This window comes from Oryza glaberrima, chromosome 12, assembly GCF_000147395.1.
Source record: "Oryza glaberrima chromosome 12, OglaRS2, whole genome shotgun sequence".
Classification (NCBI taxonomy): Eukaryota; Viridiplantae; Streptophyta; class Magnoliopsida; order Poales; family Poaceae; genus Oryza; species Oryza glaberrima.
In genome coordinates, this window is record NC_068337.1 from 22191337 (window position 1) to 22211181 (window position 19845).

Consider the following 19845-nt stretch of genomic DNA (forward strand, 5'->3'; position numbering starts at 1 on the left):
CCAATGCTTCTACACCTTCACAGAAGCAAGATGATAAATAAATGAAGCCTAAGTTTGGTCATGTCAATGTCTCAATGCAAGGGGCCCTTCACCATCTCTCCCTATTTCAATGAAAGCAGTGAACTGTGCCAATCACTAGGGGACACAATGGGCCTTTGCTTGTGAGATGAAGCAAAGCATTAGGAGGAGATCTTGTCCACTAATCCACTAAAGCCACACAGTGGCTAAACTCTACTAGTGCCAAACTTGGGCATGCTAGTTCTAGCACTAACTTAGCTTACCCTTTTTTGAATCACCAAAACACCAATGATATTATATATAGAGTATGAAATGAACTAGATTATGGAGCTAAGTACAAAAGGGGGCAAAAAATCTTGTAGACCTATTTGTTTACCTTTTGTTTTCCAGGCCTATTTGGGGGTCAAGTCTTTCTGTCCAAAGAATAAGCTATTTCTTCTGAATCAACCAAGGAACCAACTCTACTGCTTCTAGCAGTAGACATAGTACCATTGCAGTGTAATGGACAACAATACCTCAAGGACAGGTTGATTGGATAGCTCAGGACAGATATTGTGCCACTATGTTACAAACATTTTGAACAAGACCTTCAACAGGAATTTGAGTGCAATTGAAACTATTTTGTAACTACTAACTGCATGTGATTTAATTCCCTCATAATTAAAAATGTACTTCCATGTTTCATTTACTCGAACCCAAACCTAACAGCGATTTATAGTTGATCACGAATAATTTTCCTTGATTATTAATTGATATTCCCGCAATTTATCCGTATAACTTTAACAAAGAAAATTGTCTGAAATTTGATGATTTTGCCAAGTTTCTGTCAAAATCCATCCACATCAGCTGCTTGACACTTCGACAGTACAGTATGGTATTTATATAAAATAAACAAAACCTTGCTCCAACCATCTAAAATGAAAGCTGTGTAGGCCCTTGGGAGGCTTTAAGTTATGCACTTGTGTTGCCATCATTGATGAAAAGCTGGATAAGTCCCTGCACGTCGGCTAAGATTATCAGCCAGGCTTTATGCCAACCCAATCAGATTAAAGTGGCTAATCAAAAAGTCTAACCTTTTACAAGCTTTAACCTAACATTAGGACAGCTTCCCAATGTTTGACTGGTACAAGGGTTCAGTCAGTCAGCAACACCAAGAGGAGCACATGCAAGCACTCATGGGAGGCACTTATCTTGAGTTTCACAAGAAAATGTTACAATACCAACTGTTGTAATATGCTGGTTGGCAGATGAGACAATGAACCACAATGCAAAGGAAAAGACAGCCGACTAATAGCAAAAAGGGACTTACTATCTCAGAAAGCATATATGTAAGTGACATGATAATGAAGCAAATACATGTAGATAAGATAGTTATACAAAGGTTAATGTAGCAAATACATGTAGATAAGATAGTTATACAAAGGTTAATGTAGCAAATACATGTAGATAAGATAGTTATACAAAGGTTAAGTGGGAGGGACCACTAATATGTAGTGGTCTCACCATTTTGTTGGCACCAATTACCTGTAGTGTATCTGTGCATGCGATGTATTGTTTGTGATTTTGATTCTTATTTTGCAACCATAATAGAATGATCCATCCTTCAATGATTCAATCTTACCAGGCAATTAATAACAAATATGCAGTATATATGTACAAAGTTAATTTTAAAAGTTTCCTTGAAGGCATGATAAATGGGAAGAGCCAACAGGACGTTGTACTTGATTGAAACCATAGTATGTGCAAATCTTGTATAGAGAAGATTGTTCCAAAATAATCGAATAAATTCTTCAGGTTACAATCTTTTGCAGACAGAATAGTTGGTACAGGAGATGTGACCAATCAGAATACTGTAATCACATGGAAGTTTCTGTCCAATGTCTGTGGTCTTGAGATCGGTGGAAACTTGCTGGCAAGTGACGGTCTGCCCCATCAGGCTATCACTATACGGATTTCATACAGGTTTCAACTCTTAAGAGTAGGAAGGACGTACAGAAACATCAGGAATTGAGTCAAGGATATAATGTGTTGAAATTGTAAGTATCTGGCAGAATTCTGAATAAACCAATGCCATGCTAGATAGAAACACTATTATCTGAAGCAAGTTTGGATTATGTGATTATGCCATGGTGAGGAGCCCAACTAGGCAGGAATCTCTGCTGTCTTTCTGGCACTACAACAAAACAATTTGAAGAATATATGTCAGCAACTCAGCATAAACTATAAGATAAATGATTACCACATTCCAAAATGACTTTTACAGCATTACCGTATGCAGAGAAGATTTTTACAGCACAAAATAAAAGGATGAAGCGAAAGATTCTCTCTTACAATATATTCGGGCTTCACTGAAATATCAAGTTCAGTTTCCATCATCATTTTCTTCAAGCAGGTACTCTTCTATTTGATCTCTGAAAAAAAAATGCCATAAACAATTTAGCAAATCAGTGCACTGAAGGACTGAATAGGGCAGGACTTTAACAGACGAATGGGCCAACTGCACATACTACACATGGTCACGTTAAATCAAACATTATCAGACAAACAAGCTCCAATATCCAAAGGTTCAATGTTTTCATTTGCTAAACTACCAATAGCGCTCACTGTTTATAACAAGAAATGAAGTACTCCATAAAGAAACAGAAACCACTATCACCTTAGCAAGCTATGGCTGTCAGATATGGTATCCATTTTTCCAGTCCATAATTTTGGTAGTAGTGAAAAGAAATGTTCATTCAAGTTTTCACCGGCTGGTAGAATCTGGAAATAACAGCTTTGACAACAATGAGCAGTATAAAGATCAATTTTCTTCTGAGCCTTGTGTTTTGTGCTTTCCAAATTCTGGAGTTCTGATTCACTGAACGGACTTCCACACATCAGACAGAGAATCTCAGAAAAAGTGGACTCATCGCTATCAAACTTCTGGAATTTTGGACGTAGTCGCGATGGTAGGAAATCATGATAGCCATCTGCCGAGAATTTGTTAAAAGAGAAGGGCTTGAGCTTTTGCGCAGTTCTTACAATGGTATGCTCTCGAGAAGGGTTCTCTTCCTGCAGATGGTAATAATAGCTGTAAAGATGTGTTGTCCTCCAAACAATTAACAAAAATAACTGCTGAGCAAGGATGTAGTTCAACTAAGAATAGGTGAAGTGTAATTTGACATGTAGTAATTGGCATGATAGGACTGAACTTACCCGTAGTCGTTTAATAAAGGATGCAACTAAACTGTTGATGCCGTTCAAAGGCCTATCGAGATGTTGCTGTGTTTTTAAACTAAACACATTCAGTTAGAATCAATGGCATTTCAAGAAATAAACAAATAAGGTTTTTTCCCCTTCTCTTACCTATCTAGTTCACAGAGGAGAGTAAGCTCTTGGGCTAGGCAATCACGGAGTGGGAGAACAACAGGTATTTCCCACCGTGTATCAACATACTGGACATCAGCAGGTAAAGAGTAACCTTGCCCCTGGGTAGAGATATCAATTTCATAGTGCTCCTCTAATTTCCATCATGTTCTTTTCAAGAATTATGAATTGGTAACAAAGAACATAATACAGAGAAAGCAGTACATGGTATACCTTCACAGTCGCGGACAGAACATGGCATGCTATTGCAGAAGCACATGATCCTAGCATGATCTTAGCGTACCCGTTTTCCATAGCAATCTGATCAACAACACATCAACATGAAACAAATAGACATTAACTCATCCACTGATCAAAAAGCATAATACAAGAGCAAAAAAGCACACTGACGGACCTTTTGCAACGAAAGCATGCGTAAGCACCGAAGGAAATCCTCCCTCCCAGTGTCATCACCAATCATATCCACCGCCTCCCTCAACCTGCGTTCCCCATCCTCCGATTCGGTGGAGAACACATCCTCAAGACGCGCAATGTGCATCGCTTTAACGCCTGTCGACAAACTCGACACGATCGACCTGATATCTTCAATTGCCATCTCAATCTCGTCTCTCGGCTTCGAACAGAGAACACTTTCATCCACGAATGCCACCCCGACACCGAATACCGGTAAGGCTTGTGAATTGCTCACGTCCCAGCTCTCAATCGCCTTGCACCGCATCTCATGTATGAATTGCAGCGCTACCCTATAATTACATCACGTAGTAGTACAATTACACTTCCACTCTAATGATCATAAACACATGAAGATTCTATGCAAAGTACTATAATACAATAACACTTCCACTCTAATGATCATAAACACATGAAGATTCTATGCAAAGTACTATAATACAATAACACTTCCACTCTAATGATCATAAACACATGAAGAATTCTATGTAAAGTATAATACAATAACACTTCAAATCTAATGATCATAAACACGTGAAGAATTATATGCAAAGGAAGAGTAATAACTTTATGTAGCACAAAAGAAATGAAAATTAGGAAGGAAAAAAAAAAGAAGAGGGAAGCGAACCTGGAGGCGGGGCCGCCGGAGAAGGCGAGGAGGACGGAGTCGGTGGGGCGAACCATGGCGTTGCTCGTGACGGCGAGCTTGAACTTCCCGAGCAGGTTGGCCCGGAAGCACTCGCCGCACAGGCCGAGGCCTCCGGCGACGGCGACGGCAGCGGCGCCGCCGCCGCACTTGCCGCACTCGCGGGAGAGTGACAGGCGGCCTACCTTCTCCGCCGCCGCAGCAGCAGCATCCTCCACCGCGGCGGCGGAGGCGGAGGAGGAGCAGTGGGGCCCGCAGCCGGCGCCGCCGCAGGAGGAGGCGGCGGCGGCGGCCATGGTGTGGGTACGCGAGGCGGGTAAGCACGCGAGCGCGTAGGTTTAGTTTAGGGCTTTGGGATTCTATACTACTCCTCGAATTGGGCCTAGCTGGGCCGTCTCAGTCCAGGCCCAATGGGCTTTGACCTGGGCCGTCCCTTCGAATTAGGCCCATTTTTTCCCTTTTGCTTTGAATATTTGAAATGAAACGCACCAGCTGGTGTTAGGTTTCAGTGTTTCATATTGATACAGTACTAGCACTTTGCTACGTGATATTTGGATGAATGTATGTTACATCATAGAAAATATGTATATGTTTAAATAATGTAAAAGTAATGTGGAGATGACGATTTGACATTGTTTACGTATTAAGTTTTAAAAATACAACAAAATCATAAATTATACTATGTCATGCTAACATGATATTTAAAATAATCGATATAATAATTGCTAGTAAGTGATGATGTGACGTACTTGTATATGATTTAAAATACTATAGATAATACTTAACAGTGGATGACGATGTTGTACACTTGCATACTGAGTTTTAGAAGTTAGTGATACCAACTATATTAGAAGTATAAGGGTTGTTTAGATTAGTGTCATTTCAAACCATGTCTTTTTAAAAAAAATTGCCAAAGATATACATTTAGTATTTTTACCAAACTTTGGTAAATACATAAGGAATCCTATCAAAATTTGACAATATTACCCACTTACCAAAATTTTGACATTGCCAAAATTTGATAAGATTTATTTTGATAAAATAACAGCCAGTTAAGAATAAGTTAGAAGATTATAATCATGTATAAGGCTATAATTAGAAAAAAGAGGAAAAAAACGTACTCAGGGTTCACAATCTCTGAATTTTGAACATCTCGAGCTGGCCCGAATGTAGATCTCAAATGTTTTTGTTTGATTATTTTTCAATTTCATTCAAAATTTGTCGAAATTCATCAAAATTAACAAAAAAAAAATCTACGTCTCATTGTGGCTTGAAATTCACTGGCCAATCGAGATTGTGAACCTTGTTGTCAGTTCGGTATGTTGGCTATTTACAAATTCATTTAAATCAGGTCAACTCCACGCATGAGCCAACATGAACAAGTAAATAAAATTGATAAAATAATAATTCTACGTGTGCTTAAGATCATGCTTCGAGGTGGAAACTGGAAATGAGATATTGAGACAATGGGACTTAAAAATTTGCTTCCAAAAAGAATCAAAAGCGACTAGATTTTGCATTGCTTACAAAATTCACAGCAAACATATAGTATCTTAATTTTACAAATTCTCTTCAAAAGTATATGTCTTTCATGAAGACAACAAAAAAATTGTCACATGCAAATTTGGGGGCAAATTGAACCGTCCCATGATGCAAGTGTAGTAGTGCACAATTAGCCTTGCTCGTCTTCAGTTCTTCACAAGTTTCAGGACCAGTTCCAGTTTGATACCGGTGTTACCTATGATCCTTCAGTAACTGATGACGAACTGGAACTATATAAGTAATTCCAGAATGGCTAATTTGTGTTGAATTCATTGCATGGTTAGTATGAACTCGTTGTGATTAACATGAACTGCATTGTCCAGTTGTGAGCTGAGACTTCTGAATCATGTATCAATGTTCAGATCGAGCCCAATGTTCATCCCGTTGTACGCAATTGGCGCATACATCCACATTTCATCGGAGCTGAGGAGCTGCAGGATTGGACAAAATATGATAAGTGGATCTTGTTACAGGATAATGGATGATATGAACTGAACTGTATTCTGTAGATGCTCACCTTGATCTGAAGCTGCAGGAACTTCACATAGTGGACTGCCTCCTCAAGCATGGTGCTGATATCAACCTACAAGATCAAGACAAGCATTGTTCTATTAGCCATTTGGTTCAAGAATTCCATGTCATGTGAGTGTAATTGGTAGCACTTATGTTCAGAAGCTTACTTTGGTGCCATTGGGCACAAGGTTCTGAAGTGTCTTGAGCCTCTCATTGATCCTCTCTCTCCTTTTCTGATTAAGCAGAGAACTTATGTTAGCATTTTTTTTTCACATTCAGTTGTTGAAAAGATTATGTTTTCAGGAGATGATCATGTTCTAGTACCCTTGCATAGAGGCTCTGGGGATCAGTGGCTGCTCCGCGGCCAGCCCGGGATTTGCCTTTCGAAGTAGCACCAGCATCTGCAACCTCCTGGGATGAACTGGAATCATTGTCAGAAATGGAACAGCTCCCATTTGGGATGGCAACACTTGCATCCTTCTCCACAGTTTGCTTGGCCTTCTTCGCTCGCTTCGGTTCAGCCTTTCTCGCGCATTTTGAACCCTGCATTTCGATCATTCCAAGCGATTTTTACATTAGCACTCCAAACATCTTCCTGAAAGATAACAAGAGTGAAGAATGATCACTGATGAGCAAGGACTTACTCTTGTTTGGCCATCAAATTCTCCTTCTGCCGACTGTTTTCTCTTGTTAGTCCCACTAACTGAATCAAGATCCTCGTGGCCCAGCTCGCCATTACCGAATGAATCAAGGGAATGGTTTGGGATCACATTCAGAAACTCAGTTGCACCTTGCACCTGGACCATGCTCAGGTCATGTGGTGCAATGCTGGAGCTGACACCCAGGGCCTCATTTGAGTCACTGAAGCAGTATCCTTCATACTCAGATGGAGCAGGAATGCTACTAGCATTGCTGTTGCTGTATGCAGTGCTGCTAGCATTGCAGCTATAGTAGCATGGATTGGAAGATTGATCAAACCATGGGAGCTGCTCATGGCCTTCCTCCTCACCATGGATGGGGAATGCACTGAAGAGCTGCGCCATCATCTCCGACTCATCGCCGTGCGATGGCAAGTCGAAGACGGTCCAGCTCATATCGGCGATCAGTCCTCCACCCTCCATTCTGATGTGAATTCAGGACTTGGAGGTAGACAACTGAGATATGAATATATGATGTCTTTAGGAGTGTGGCTTGACTGTTGAGGTGCTTGCTGGATGATGACAATGGCACAACTGTTCAGGTGCTTATATACTGTTCAGAAACCAGAATTCAGAAATGTTGCAGGACACACATTATTTGCTAAAATTAAAAAATTGGACCATGATTAAAAAATTGTCAGTCCACGATTGGGTTCAAGTGTATGGTGAAGATTAAAACAAGATTAGAAAATTTCAACTGCTAGTTGGTAGACAAGGACAGTGACTTATCCAACATTACAGTTATGTGGCCTGTCTGTGAAGGCTGGTTCAATGATTGGAGACATTTTACTAATCATTTGATTCATCAAGGACAGGCAAAGGAAGTAAAGAGTTTACCTCAGCATATAAAATTGTATAAATTGCAGAGAGTTGTGTTGGTTAAGGAGATGGAATAAATAAAGTTAGGAGATGCAGAGTGAGGCCTGCACGAACATGGAGGGAATCTCAACATTCTTAAGAACTCAATGAAGATATTACAGCGCCTCGGCGATATCGAGGCATGTTGCCTTCTTGGCTTCTCCTGTGGGCTGTTCATTCTGCCAGGCTCATTGATTCTGCAAACTTGCAAAGGATTCCATTTCCATAGAGTGGTTTTCTCATATATTTGTGTCATTAACATCTGAAACAATTAGACCAATCCAGTATACTTTATTAACTTAACCTGTGATAGAAACAAGATTATGAACACAGTTGAATCAATTTGGAATACAACAACAATGTACCTTGGGGAAATTCAACAGAACCCTTCCATAGGTTTATTATCAGATTGTCTGTTAATTGTCACTTCTCTGAAGGTCAACCAGAGTAAGATCTGCTGCAAGATTACCAAATGACTGCATAGAACTCAAATAAGATCTTATATTACCATAATGGCACGTTTTAGGAATAAATGAGCATGTGCATCATCAAACAAAATGGAAAGCCACAATGCAGGTCTCCATTTAAGGTGTCAGGTTTGCGAAACACCCGACAAATCTGAGTCTGCTTGAGATCTGATGCTGATATCCCCCCAGCAGGAATATGATCTGCATATTATCCAGCAATTAAAGGCTGCACATGACTCAGATCCACCACAGTGCACAAATCTGGTGTATTTCTGTCATGTCCTCAAGAGGGACTTCCTGCCTCTCCTTGGTAAACAAGAACAGCTAAGATGCTGGCAATGAAAGTGATATAAAGGGAACAAGATAAGATTTGTTTATGGCGCCATTCTTACCCTTTAGCTGTATGAAAGGAGCATGTAAGCATCTGATGTTATGCGGCCAATTGCATGGTTATGTATTTTTCAAATGCCTAAACAACCAACCAGATATCATTAGTAGCACAAACAATGAACATAATATAAGATATCATTAGCATATAAACACTAATGTTTATTTTCTGACTTCACAACATTCAACTTCATAGTCTGGGAAAGCCAAATTGCTTCTGAGAGACTGAGACTATTCCCTTTGGGACATCCTAAGAGATATTCTCTTCTTAGCATTTCTTTTTTGGGTTATAAATTAAGTGCACAAACTGGCCATGATAAATTATGCTGAGGAATAGCTGCATTCTAGTATGAGCATAATTGCTTGCATAGATAAACATACATATGCACTTCCATATCTACCATTGTTTCAGCCATGTATTTTTCTAACCTCCCTCAAAGTAAAGTCATATTTTCGACATTATTAAGAAAATAAAGAAGGAATATGCTGTGAAGATAAATTTCAAGAACAATTAAAGCACAGACATAACCAAAGCATTCGAAATCATTCATAGTTGTTGTTGGTTTGTATCCTGTTCCTTGAAGAAAATTGTAGCAAACAGATGAAGTAACTGAGGAAGGCATCAAGTGACAGCATGACAATACTAAGTGCTCACAATCCACTGAATTCTAATATACCAAATATATTACTATGCATAAAACAAAAGGAAGAAGACAAAACAAGTACTAGTTTTTTTCTGTCACTTTCAGTTGACAATGCTAACGCAAATCTTTACAATATTCTTGACTTTTATTGATTAGCTTACGCCAAATGTCAATATAATAAACTAAATTCTTCAACGGTGTATCCAAGCAAGTTATTGTCAAAAATAAATAAATATATTATGGAATTACACCCATGTGTAATTAGTAATCGAAGCTCTGTTCTCATGGTCAGGTAAACTAGTCAATTAGAGATGCTGCTGCTACTGAACTTGCATGTAGCTGCTTCCAAGATTTGCAGGCAGCATCACAAAGATATTTTCTGCAACTTGGATACATAGGCATCCATCTTCATCTAAGAAAGAAACATCAAGTCCTCATCACTTTACACCAAACAAAAAGCAACAGATGCCTCCCATCCCCCACTAACCACTATGAATAGTGCAACGGAAATAGGTCAAAGTAATAAGCAGATGAGACTTTCAAAAGAAGATGGAACAAGTCAGAAATTCTCACAGAAAAATAATGGTACAAATTAGAAGTCAGATTATACACAATAGCTGAAGGTCAAAAATAAAGAAATAGGCAGCTATCCAATAAAAAAAGGCAGGTACAAATCAATGCCTTCAATCTAGAACAATGTTCAAGTCAAACAAGACTCAGGGCATTTTTCAATCAGAATATCAAAAGAAGAAAGCATCAATCAGGTATTGCACTTAGATGCAGCTAGAGAAAAACCCTCAAATTAACAATCTCCACAATTCCAAATGGTAGTATATATAGCTTGGTATGAGTCTATGAGACCATACTTGTTCAAACAATACATACTATACACGAGGCATGCCCACATAGAAATGAAGTTTTATCATGTCAGATTGCTCATCACTCATCAGTGATAGGAAACCAAATATTTCACCAAACTGATAAACAAAACTAAATCATGACTGTTGAAGTAAATACGGTCACTGAACACTCGAGAACATTGTTGCCTGAGCAACTACTTTGTCTTCAGAAATTCAATTTTGACTGAGCTCTGAAAGATTTTAAAGTCACAAACTGGTACGAGTAACAATATAGCACGTCCACATGAAATCTTTAGTTGCCAGATGCAAACGCATTGTGCCGATCTAACATATGATCAGTGGCCACAGAAGATAAGATAGTGTCCAATTGTGTTTCAAAAAAAATGAAGTACCACAAACCACTGGGCACCTTGAATTGCCAGCATCATGATCTCCACAAGTCAATGCAGAAGTCCATGATCACAAATTGTCAGCGAAAGTTGTACAGGAAAGCAGGAATGCAATAGTGATAGCAAGCAGAACAACAAACTCCAAAATAGGTGATTCTCATTCCCCATGAATAATTGGCACTCCTTTAAAAAAAATTATGCCGTGTTTTGATGTATTACAAGGATCATTCAAGTCCGAATTCCCAAATAACTCATGTGCCTACAAATTTAAAGATGAGACTTTTATTGCAGAGCACTGGATAGAACAAGCTAATATTGTCACGACCGATATCTTAGTTGCTTCCAACATGCTTCGAGAAGGACACTGATATTAATAGGGACAACTTGAGAGGCCCTTAGTTGTTTCATTCCGCTTAGTCTGCCTTCACAAGGACAAAAACTGGCTTGTTCCCCAGCTTGTCCCGACCCTGAAAAAACATGGCATAGTTAGAGCACTGGATGTCATCTTAAGCCATGTTATTTCTAACCAAAGTTTTAATCTTGATCTAAATTCCTGGCAGTGACAAATGCAGATAATCCCAAAGTTTTTTAAAAATGAGATTTCGATCATGAAGAGCACATCTTTTGAATTATTCCAAAGTCTTTTCAATGAGTTTCTAGTCATGATTTGTTAATACTTCCTTTCTTGTAGCTAATTTCAAATTTAATGTTAATCTTTGCATGAGTATTACCCAAAAAATAATGTACTGCCAAAAGGAAACTTCCTACAGTCGACGACTATATAACAGTCAAGCACTACCACGAAAAATCTCCTTATTCACATCTAACTAAAGCTTCTTTTTCTTTTCTTTGCTTGAGCATGCAGATCAATTACCCAACACATACCCACATGCTAACTTAATACACTGTTCTGTATAAGAGAATCAGAGATATTGATGCGTCAAAAGAATTATACCTTCAGTTCTGGTAGTTCAATGACACATGCGCACTCAACAACCTCTGCTCCAGCACGCTCTACAAAGAGCGAAGGTTAATTGAGTTAAGTAAACCATATCACAAATCATAGGAATAAATCCCAAAAGTATATTCAGAATGTTAAGGCATATTCCATTCAAATATATTAAAAAAAACAAAGAAAACATGAACAGCATAGCTAAATAAACATAAGTCCTTCGAAACATCAATTCACTAAACTCCATATATATGCACTACAGCGAATTTATCTCAAAGTTTGGAAAATAAGTATTGGAGTCATATGGTTTTCAAATCTACAAGTATGAAAGTACAAATCGAATGGACCGGACATAAACTATATCTATTTTGTAGCTCAAGAAAAGGGGACTTTTTATGAATAGCATGTCTTATAAAATTTAAGTAGCTGAATTTAGGACATTATCTATAGTGTTCAAACTACAAAAACAAAGCTTAAACAGGACCTTACCAATAAGTTTAACGGCTGCAGATAAGGTTCCACCTGTAGCAATTAGATCATCAACAACAACGGCCCGGTCATTTGGCTCCACAGCTCCTACATGCATTTCTATTTTATCTGTACCATATTCCAAAGAATATTCTTCCGAGATCACCTCACCTAGTATAAACATGTAAGATTAGCCACCACATCTCTTAGGCAAAGGCATAGTTGTTCAATAACTGTAGGCAATGTATGCTAAATAACAAAAAGTTTAGTACATACCAGGTAACTTTTTTGGCTTCCTCAATGGAACAAATTTTGCACCTAGTGCTAAAGCAATGGGTGGACCAAAAATGAATCCTCTAGCTTCAACACCTGATATTTCACAACGAGGGAAATTATGAAAAGAAAATGTACAACAGAATATATGTGCATCTCAGTTGCATCATTTATAATTCTAACTTTTTAACCATGAATGCATGTAATGTCACAAAAGAAGTAGCACTTAATTTTACATTACCAGCAATTACAGTGATCCCTTTGTCCTTGTATCGCTCAACGAAGAGCTCGATCGTGTCACGAAATGCATCTGGCTTGAGAAGCATTGTTGTGATATCTTGAAACATAATCCCTACATAAAGAAACAGAAAGAAGAAAGGTTTTTATTTTATATCTGAAAACATGAAAAATATATTACACATAAAAATGTGGCGCATTTTTCATTTTTTATTTCTATAGCTATGTTGAAAAACTAACATGTCATTTTAAAAGCATTCTGGCCAACATAACACTAACCCAAGTTCCATACAACACCCCACTTCACCATAGAGAAAATCAATGTATGACCGTCTAGAGAGAACAAAAAAAAAGGGCATCGCACAAAACTAAGCTAACTAGCAAACAAGCAGCAGGACAAAACCTCCACTTGGATAAATAAAGATCTATATATAATCTATTAAACCAGGAAAAAAAACATTGTTAATTACTCCACTCAGACAGTTCATACTCAGTTACGAACTAACTACTGTTTAACCCTAAGTACAACCACACAATCTGCGTGCTTTAGACGACGATGAATAAATATCCCAGCGCAGAGCTGCTACACTCTCGTGAAATCCGAGATGAATATTTCACATGGCCGAAGCAAAAAGCGGGAGGGAGCGAGGGAGGTGGGGGGCGGAACACCAGACCTGGCTTGGGGAAGTCGGGGATGACGCGGATGGTGGACGCGATCCGCGCCACGCGCGCCTCGAAGCCTCCTCCCCCTGCCGCCGCCGCCGCCATCACCGCCACGCCGCGATGCCCCCGCCGCTGCTTCCCGCCGAGGGATCCGAGCCGCACGCTCGCACTCGCGCTCCCGCCGCTCGACGCGGAGGCAAAGCAGCAGCAGCGCGTGGTCGGGAGGCGGCGGAGCAACGACGACGGCGGCGGCGGCGGCGAGGTCATCTGCTTCCGCTCCTCCGCTTCGCCTCGCCTTTTTATTGGCCGGAGCAAAAGCGGGTCAGCAACCGAGATTGCCACGCGGAGCAACCCGAGCTCTTCTCACTGACGTGTGGGCCACGCTCTCGATGGGGCCCACGTGTCGGTGGGTGAGGGTAGGTTGGTGGGTGGGGTGCGAGAGAGAGAGGGCGTGGTTCATGATGCCTTCACCAACCCGTGGGGGTGTGTTGGATTGGGCCGACGACACGTGGGACCAGGTGCGGGCCCACGGCGGTGTGGGTGGGGGGGTGACATGTGGGGCCCAGGTGGAGGTGACAGCTTGGGCGGCTCGATTCTTGCGTGTGCGTCTTCCTTCCTTCCTTCCTTCCTGGGGCTGCAACCTACCGCAAGTGAAAGTGAAAAAGCCAAGGATTGCATCATCGGCCTAATCTAGAGTTGGATCATCTTTCGCGTGGTTCGGTTGCTCAAAATTTCAGGGTAAAAAAAATGAAGAGGTTCAAAAATTTTATGGGCTCACCTTCGAGCTGCATCAGTGTCCTGGCTGGGTTCGTTTGAGAGGGTTGAAAACCTTTTCTCGCACGTAAAACTAAGCGATGAATTAACAAATAATTAATTAAACATTAACTAAAAAATTTAAGAAATAAATTAATATGTTTTTTATATTTATAATTTTTTTTTATAAATATGTACCTTTAACCGTTTGAAAGCGTGCACGTGAAAAGTAAGGAGTAGAAGTTACTACTTTCAAAGTGTTCAAAAGAACACAACTCACATGGGAAAAATGTATAGTGCAAACCACATATCTAGTGAAAATATGAAAATTATTATTGGATCTAAAAATAGACGTATGAGATTTATCTACATCATCGAGAGTAAAAATTTTACTTACAAATTTAGCCATGAGTAAAAGTTTTACTGGGAATATAAATTTTACTCTTAGTAACATAGACAAATTAATCAAATGCGTCCATTTTTAGATGTAACAATAATGTTTAGGTTTCAACTGCATATGTCATTTGCACCGCATATTTTCCCACCTAGAGGAGTCCTATAAATATCTAGTACTAGTAAAAGGTTTCCTCAATTAGTAAAACCAGATCAATTTATCTCTAAATGGGCGATGTTGATGTGCGTTACTTTTGATCTAGTATTTTATGCTGACATATGGTACTTACATGACATTTCTTGTAAGTCTCTCTAAGGAAAAATGGATCTATCATTTTTTTTTGGGTGAAATCATGCATCATCCTAGATTTCTTAATGGCAACTTTCTTTCTTTCCTCTTGTGCCAAGCTCCAAATTAACTCAAATACATCCCACCTATACAAAATTACTTTCAAAAACACTAAAAACTAATTGCAAAGTGCATCTTCCCTTTTGGGCCAGCCCAACCCATCTAACTGTAAGCCACACCTAGTGCTAGCCCAGCCCACCCGATCCAGCCGGCCCATCTGCCCTAGCCACAAGGCGTCGCGCGCCGCCACGTCGTCGATCGGATCGGTGACCCCGCGGCGGCGACACGTCGTGCAGCAACCAAATTAAGACTTTCGGATAAGGGAAGGACGGAGGTCCTACCAAATTTTCTTCCTTAAATCACATAAAAACTTTTCACCTAGCACATCGAATATTTGATAGTATTAAATATAAAAAAAAACTAATTACACGGATACGAATCTTTTAAATCTAATTGCGTCATGATTTGACAATGTGGTGCAACTATAAACATTTGCTAATAATAGATTAATTAGGCTTAATAAATTCGCCTCGCAGATTACAGCGAAATCTGTAATTTATTTTGTTATTAGACTACATGTTTAATACTTTAAATATGAATCGGTATATATCCGATTTGACATGTCATAACTTTTCACACTTCTCAATTATGTGTCCGTATACGTTTAATACGGCATGGAGATCGCTTAAAAAAAAAAAAGGTGATCTTCACCAATCCCAGTGTAAACTACGAAATTTCTTACTGGTGGAAAGCAAACCCTAAATCCAAACTAGTCTCGCCGATGAGTCCGCCGCCGCCGCGGCGATCGAGAGCCCGGCCGAGGAGACCGCCGGACACGATCCACAGCTGGATAATTCTCGACCGGTGCGCCCACTGCAGCGACGGCGACGTCGTCGGCGACGACGACGACGACGACGTGACGGCGTCGGAGATCGCCCACACCTGCAGCGGCCGCCGCATCCGGGCCTCCCTCCGCGTCGCCGACCCGCCCGCCGTCTCCCGCCTCCACCTCCACCGCCTCGACGGGCCGTGGCCAGACGCCTACGACCTGCACCACGCCGAGGTCCTCGCCGCCCACAATGGCGCCATCCTCTTCCGCACCGGCGTCCCCTTCTCCGACCCGGGCTTCGTCGCGCCGGGGCACTTCCCCGTCGACTACTTCGTCTACACCGCCGGCGGCGGCGCCGCCGCCTCGCCGCCGTCGCTCACGCGGCTGCCACCTTGCTTCATCGGCGGCTTCTCCGACCCGGCCGAGGACGAGTACTACAAGCCGTACCGAGTCCAGCGGCAGCGGATCATGCTGGGCGAGAACATCGGCTTCCTCTCCGGCGACGTCGCCGGCGAGTTCACGGTGGCGGACATCAGAAACTACGACGGTAATTCCCTCGAGCTCTGCATCTTCAACCACCATGCAACCTTGCCGTCGCCGTCGCCGGAGCAGTCGCCGGAGCAATGGAGGATCCAGCGTGTACCCAAGATTGGCGACGACGACGAGCTCCCCAAATGGGTGAACGACCTCGTCCTCCCCCTGCACGGCCACTACCTCTGCTGCGTCGACTTCTACAACGGCATACTGCTCATCGACGCCGATAACCTGCAGCAATTCAGCTACATCCCGCTGCCGGAGGAGGCCATGAATGGCAGCCGCCGCGTCGACGACGACGAGGACGACCCCGACCCAGCTCGCCGCGTCTCCGTCACCGGCGCCGGCCTCGTCACGCTCGTCTGCGTAGACAAGATCGCCACACGCGGCAAGATCACGAGAGATTTCACCATCAAATCATGGGTCCTGACCAACATCCACCACCACCACAACAACAAGAGCAGACGACGATGGCGGCGCAGTTTCGCCATGGGATCCGACGAGTTCTGGCGCATCTGCGCCGAGAACCACCGCCGCCTCCCGCGACGGGGCGCGGCGGCGGCGCCTGCCTTTCCGGTGGTGAGCCTCGCCGATCCGCATGCCGTCTCCTTCCTCCTCAAGGACGATGGCAGGGACCTCTACTGGATTGTTGAGATCGACATGGTGAAGAGGGCCATGCGTTCACCGGTCGCCCTCTACATCCACGAGGAAGAGGAAGGAGAAGGAGAAGGAGAAGGAGAAGAGAGGGAATGCGGCGGTGGCAGTTGCATGCTCTGGAAGGCCTTCTGTGGCCATTACTTCATCCCCAGCTGGTTCCCCTCTTATTTGCATGAGGATCCCCATCCAAAGGTTTGATTATGCATGTCTTGTGTTTATTTGTGCCTATATATGCTTTTGCTCTAGCCACTGTTTAGGAACTACTCCATCCGTTTCTAAATATTTGACATCATTGACTTTTTTAAATATGTTTGATTGTTCGTCTTATTCAAAATTTTTTGTGAAATATGTAAAACTATATGTATACATAAAAAGTATATTTAACAATGAATCAAATAGGAAAAGAATTAATAATTACTTAATTTTTTTTAAATTAGACGAACGGTCAAACCTGTTTAGAAAATTCAACGACGTCAAATATTTAGGAACGAAGGGAACAATATTTTGGAACAACCAGCGAACACTATAGTTAAATACTCCATCCGTTTTAAGTTATAAGATGTTTTGACTTTGGTCAAAGTCAAACGGTTTTAAATTTGACTAAGTTTATGGACAAATATAATAATATTTATATATTACCAAATTGGTTTTATTAAATTAGTAATTAAACATATTTGTATAATAAATTTATTTTGGTTCAAAAATGTAACTATTTTTTCTATAAACTTAGTCAAACATCTTATAACCTAAAATGGAGGGACTAGAAATTTCTAGTCCTTAATAAAGTATCTGGAGATACCAAGATTTTACACTACAAATTTTGGTACCTCAAGATACTTAGTACGTAGAGGGACCAAATTTTACACTATAAAATATGGTACCTCCCGGTACTTTCTAAAGTATGGTAAAATTACCCATAGTTAAATTGCTAGAGAGTTAGCATGCATATTGAAACATAGTAGCATATTTTTATTACTCCATTCGTCCCAAAATAAGTGCAGTTTTACATTATTCATGTCCAATGGTCGACCATTCATCTTATTTTAATTTTTTTATGATTATTATTTTTATTGTTATTAGATGAGAAAACATGAATAGTACTTTATGTATGACTATTTTTTTATTTTTTTTTATAAATTTTTCAAATAAGACGAATGATCAAACGTTGGACATAGATTTCTATGGTTGCACTTATTTTAGGACGGATGTAGTATGAGCTAAGTGACTAACGTAACTGATACTTGATGATTGGTTTGCCGTGTTGAAGAACATGGAGCATATTTGTCTGAATGCCCTGGCGCTCTATAAATAGTGATTCAAGTAGTACCTCACTATTATCCTTCTGTACAACTCTATACTTCTGTCATTTAGTGGTTTGCCAGCACACGACCTTATGTACTTTGGCAGCTAATTTAGTCTGGTCTAACCAGTTACTAACTGTAATCACGACAGCTTGATTTGAGAGAGAATGTCGTGATTGCAGTATCAAAAACTAGAGCATAATCTACGTACTAACTGTTCTTCTGGAAAGAAAATATCTGGGGCAATAAGACAGCCAGCAGAACAGTTCAGACTTTCTTAACTAGCGTGTTGTGTGTACATTATTTGCTTCTTTTCTCAGAGCCTGTACCTAGCTAGTTGCATTGATCGCCTTGTGACTTGTCTTCTTTTCCATTGTTTGCTGCAGTCGGAAACGGAGTGAAACGATGCAGAAGGCAAAGCAAGAGAGAACAATGGACAAGGTTGGAGGGATTGGATGTATATGGTAAGCACAATCGAACAAGTTGTCTGCATTTGTTTTTCTTTTTCCCCCTCTCATCTAGCCTGGAATTAGTTTCAATTGCTTCTGACATTTGCTTCTTTTCAATTTTTGGTTGCAGTCTGGAACGCATGGAAATGTTGAGACAGGAGAGGGAAAAACAAGAGTTTGCAATGCTAGACAGCATAGATTGGTAGCTTATGGCAACGGATCCAATGAAGGTCTTGCACAGTTTGCAGCTGGTTGAATGACATGGGGGACCCACTTTGGTATTAGCCATATGTCAATAACAAGAAGTGCACTGAGGAGTTTGGTTCATTGCCATACTTATGGCAAGCCACACTTACCATCTTAAACCATATGTCAGACTACAAATTGTAGGCCAAAAAAGTGTGGCAAGCCACACTTGCCTAACATTGCCTAAAATGAGTTATGGCAATGTTAGTTAAGAACCAAACAGCCCCTAAAGATATTATGCCGTACTTACTTATTTATTACACCATCCGTCCCATAATATAAGGGATTTTGCATGACGATTTCCATATAAACTGTATAATTTGTTTTTCTTTTTATCTATACTAGAAAAATGCCCGTGCGTTGTAATGGGTGAATGCTATCTTAATCTTATTATTGTTATACGGTTTAGCTAAAGTGAATTCACTGTAGAAATTTGCTTGGATATAATTTTTTACAAGATCATGAGCTACAATTATGAGTCTGATCATCTCAAGTTAGCGTGCGAATTTTTTAAAGAGATTTCTTATACGACTCCTTCTATATTTTCAAAAGCAAACGAATTTAAAAACCTACTCAAATACAAATTAATTCCAAAAGCAAATGACTTAAAAATCAACTCAAACACGGATGACGTACCAAAGTACCAGCAAAAATATCTTTAATTTTTATAATAATAGAGATTTAATACTCCATACATGTGTTTAAAGATTCGATATGATATTTTTTGGGAAATATTTTCTGGGAACTAAACAGGGCCTAATTAACATACCCATGCAACAGCCCCATGGAGCAGGAGCATATCCGATCCGATTGGTAAGAGCGAGGCCACTTACCAGGCCTGGCAGTTTCCTAACACAAAAAGAACCGCGGGATTGAAGCATATACCCCCTCCATTTAACGCCG

The 19845-nt window shown here is 40.6% G+C and overlaps 4 protein-coding genes and 1 long non-coding RNA gene across 5 annotated transcripts; 2 read left to right on the forward strand and 3 right to left on the reverse strand.

The window, feature by feature from the left end:
- Window positions 1–1739: 1739 nt before the first annotated feature.
- On the reverse strand, window positions 1740–4799 carry LOC127756230 (cytoplasmic tRNA 2-thiolation protein 2). Its single transcript, XM_052281627.1, has 8 exons — window positions 4463–4799; window positions 3779–4127; window positions 3598–3684; window positions 3364–3485; window positions 3214–3292; window positions 2675–3069; window positions 2350–2429; window positions 1740–2191 (listed from the first exon to the last, which is right to left on the reverse strand). The coding sequence occupies exons 1-7, from the start codon at window positions 4774–4776 to the stop codon at window positions 2381–2383; spliced, it is 1395 nt and encodes a 464-aa protein (XP_052137587.1). The 5' UTR covers window positions 4777–4799; the 3' UTR covers window positions 1740–2191; window positions 2350–2380.
- Window positions 4800–6057: 1258 nt separating this feature from the next.
- Window positions 6058–7733, reverse strand: LOC127758005 (transcription factor RSL2-like). Its single transcript, XM_052283603.1, has 5 exons — window positions 7180–7733; window positions 6860–7078; window positions 6703–6768; window positions 6540–6605; window positions 6058–6453 (listed from the first exon to the last, which is right to left on the reverse strand). Exons 1-5 carry the CDS (start codon window positions 7654–7656, stop codon window positions 6367–6369), a joined length of 915 nt encoding a protein of 304 aa, XP_052139563.1. The 5' UTR covers window positions 7657–7733; the 3' UTR covers window positions 6058–6366.
- A 3242-nt stretch (window positions 7734–10975) lies between these two features.
- Window positions 10976–13713, reverse strand: LOC127757650 (adenine phosphoribosyltransferase 1-like). The gene is made up of 6 exons (XM_052283215.1): window positions 13443–13713; window positions 12773–12883; window positions 12535–12627; window positions 12280–12429; window positions 11794–11852; window positions 10976–11305 (listed from the first exon to the last, which is right to left on the reverse strand). The coding sequence occupies exons 1-6, from the start codon at window positions 13696–13698 to the stop codon at window positions 11252–11254; spliced, it is 723 nt and encodes a 240-aa protein (XP_052139175.1). The 5' UTR covers window positions 13699–13713; the 3' UTR covers window positions 10976–11251.
- A 1994-nt stretch (window positions 13714–15707) lies between these two features.
- LOC127756401 (uncharacterized) lies at window positions 15708–16883 on the forward strand (the record flags this gene model as incomplete). Its single annotated transcript, XM_052281741.1, has 1 exon — window positions 15708–16883. A coding segment is annotated over exon 1 (1176 nt), but the record flags the coding sequence as incomplete, so codon positions are not given.
- A 14-nt stretch (window positions 16884–16897) lies between these two features.
- LOC127757932 (uncharacterized) lies at window positions 16898–19202 on the forward strand. Its single transcript, XR_008013560.1, has 3 exons — window positions 16898–17138; window positions 18634–18711; window positions 18827–19202. It is a non-coding gene; the product is annotated as an uncharacterized LOC127757932 (long non-coding RNA).
- The last annotated feature ends 643 nt before the right edge of the window (window positions 19203–19845 follow it).

Bases quoted from the DNA above. Each gene is read 5' to 3' on its own strand.
- LOC127756230 (XM_052281627.1), bottom strand. From the start codon at position 4,776: ATGGCCGCCGCCGCCGCCTCCTCCTGCGGCGGCGCCGGCTGCGGGCCC. The intron at 3,486-3,597 runs GTATACCATGTA...ATCTCTACCCAG, and splicing joins TTCTGTCCGCGACTGTGAAG to GGGCAAGGTTACTCTTTACC. The intron at 3,070-3,213 runs GTAAGTTCAGTC...TACCATCTGCAG, and splicing joins CCTTTATTAAACGACTACGG to GAAGAGAACCCTTCTCGAGA.
- LOC127757650 (XM_052283215.1), bottom strand. From the start codon at position 13,698: ATGACCTCGCCGCCGCCGCCGCCGTCGTCGTTGCTCCGCCGCCTCCCG. The intron at 12,884-13,442 runs GTCTGGTGTTCC...TTCTTTATGTAG, and splicing joins CCCCGACTTCCCCAAGCCAG to GGATTATGTTTCAAGATATC. The intron at 12,430-12,534 runs GTATGTACTAAA...TGTTTATACTAG, and splicing joins GAAGCCAAAAAAGTTACCTG to GTGAGGTGATCTCGGAAGAA.
- LOC127758005 (XM_052283603.1), bottom strand. From the start codon at position 7,656: ATGGAGGGTGGAGGACTGATCGCCGATATGAGCTGGACCGTCTTCGAC. The intron at 7,079-7,179 runs GTAAGTCCTTGC...ATCGAAATGCAG, and splicing joins AATTTGATGGCCAAACAAGA to GGTTCAAAATGCGCGAGAAA. The intron at 6,769-6,859 runs GTACTAGAACAT...CTGCTTAATCAG, and splicing joins CCCAGAGCCTCTATGCAAGG to AAAAGGAGAGAGAGGATCAA.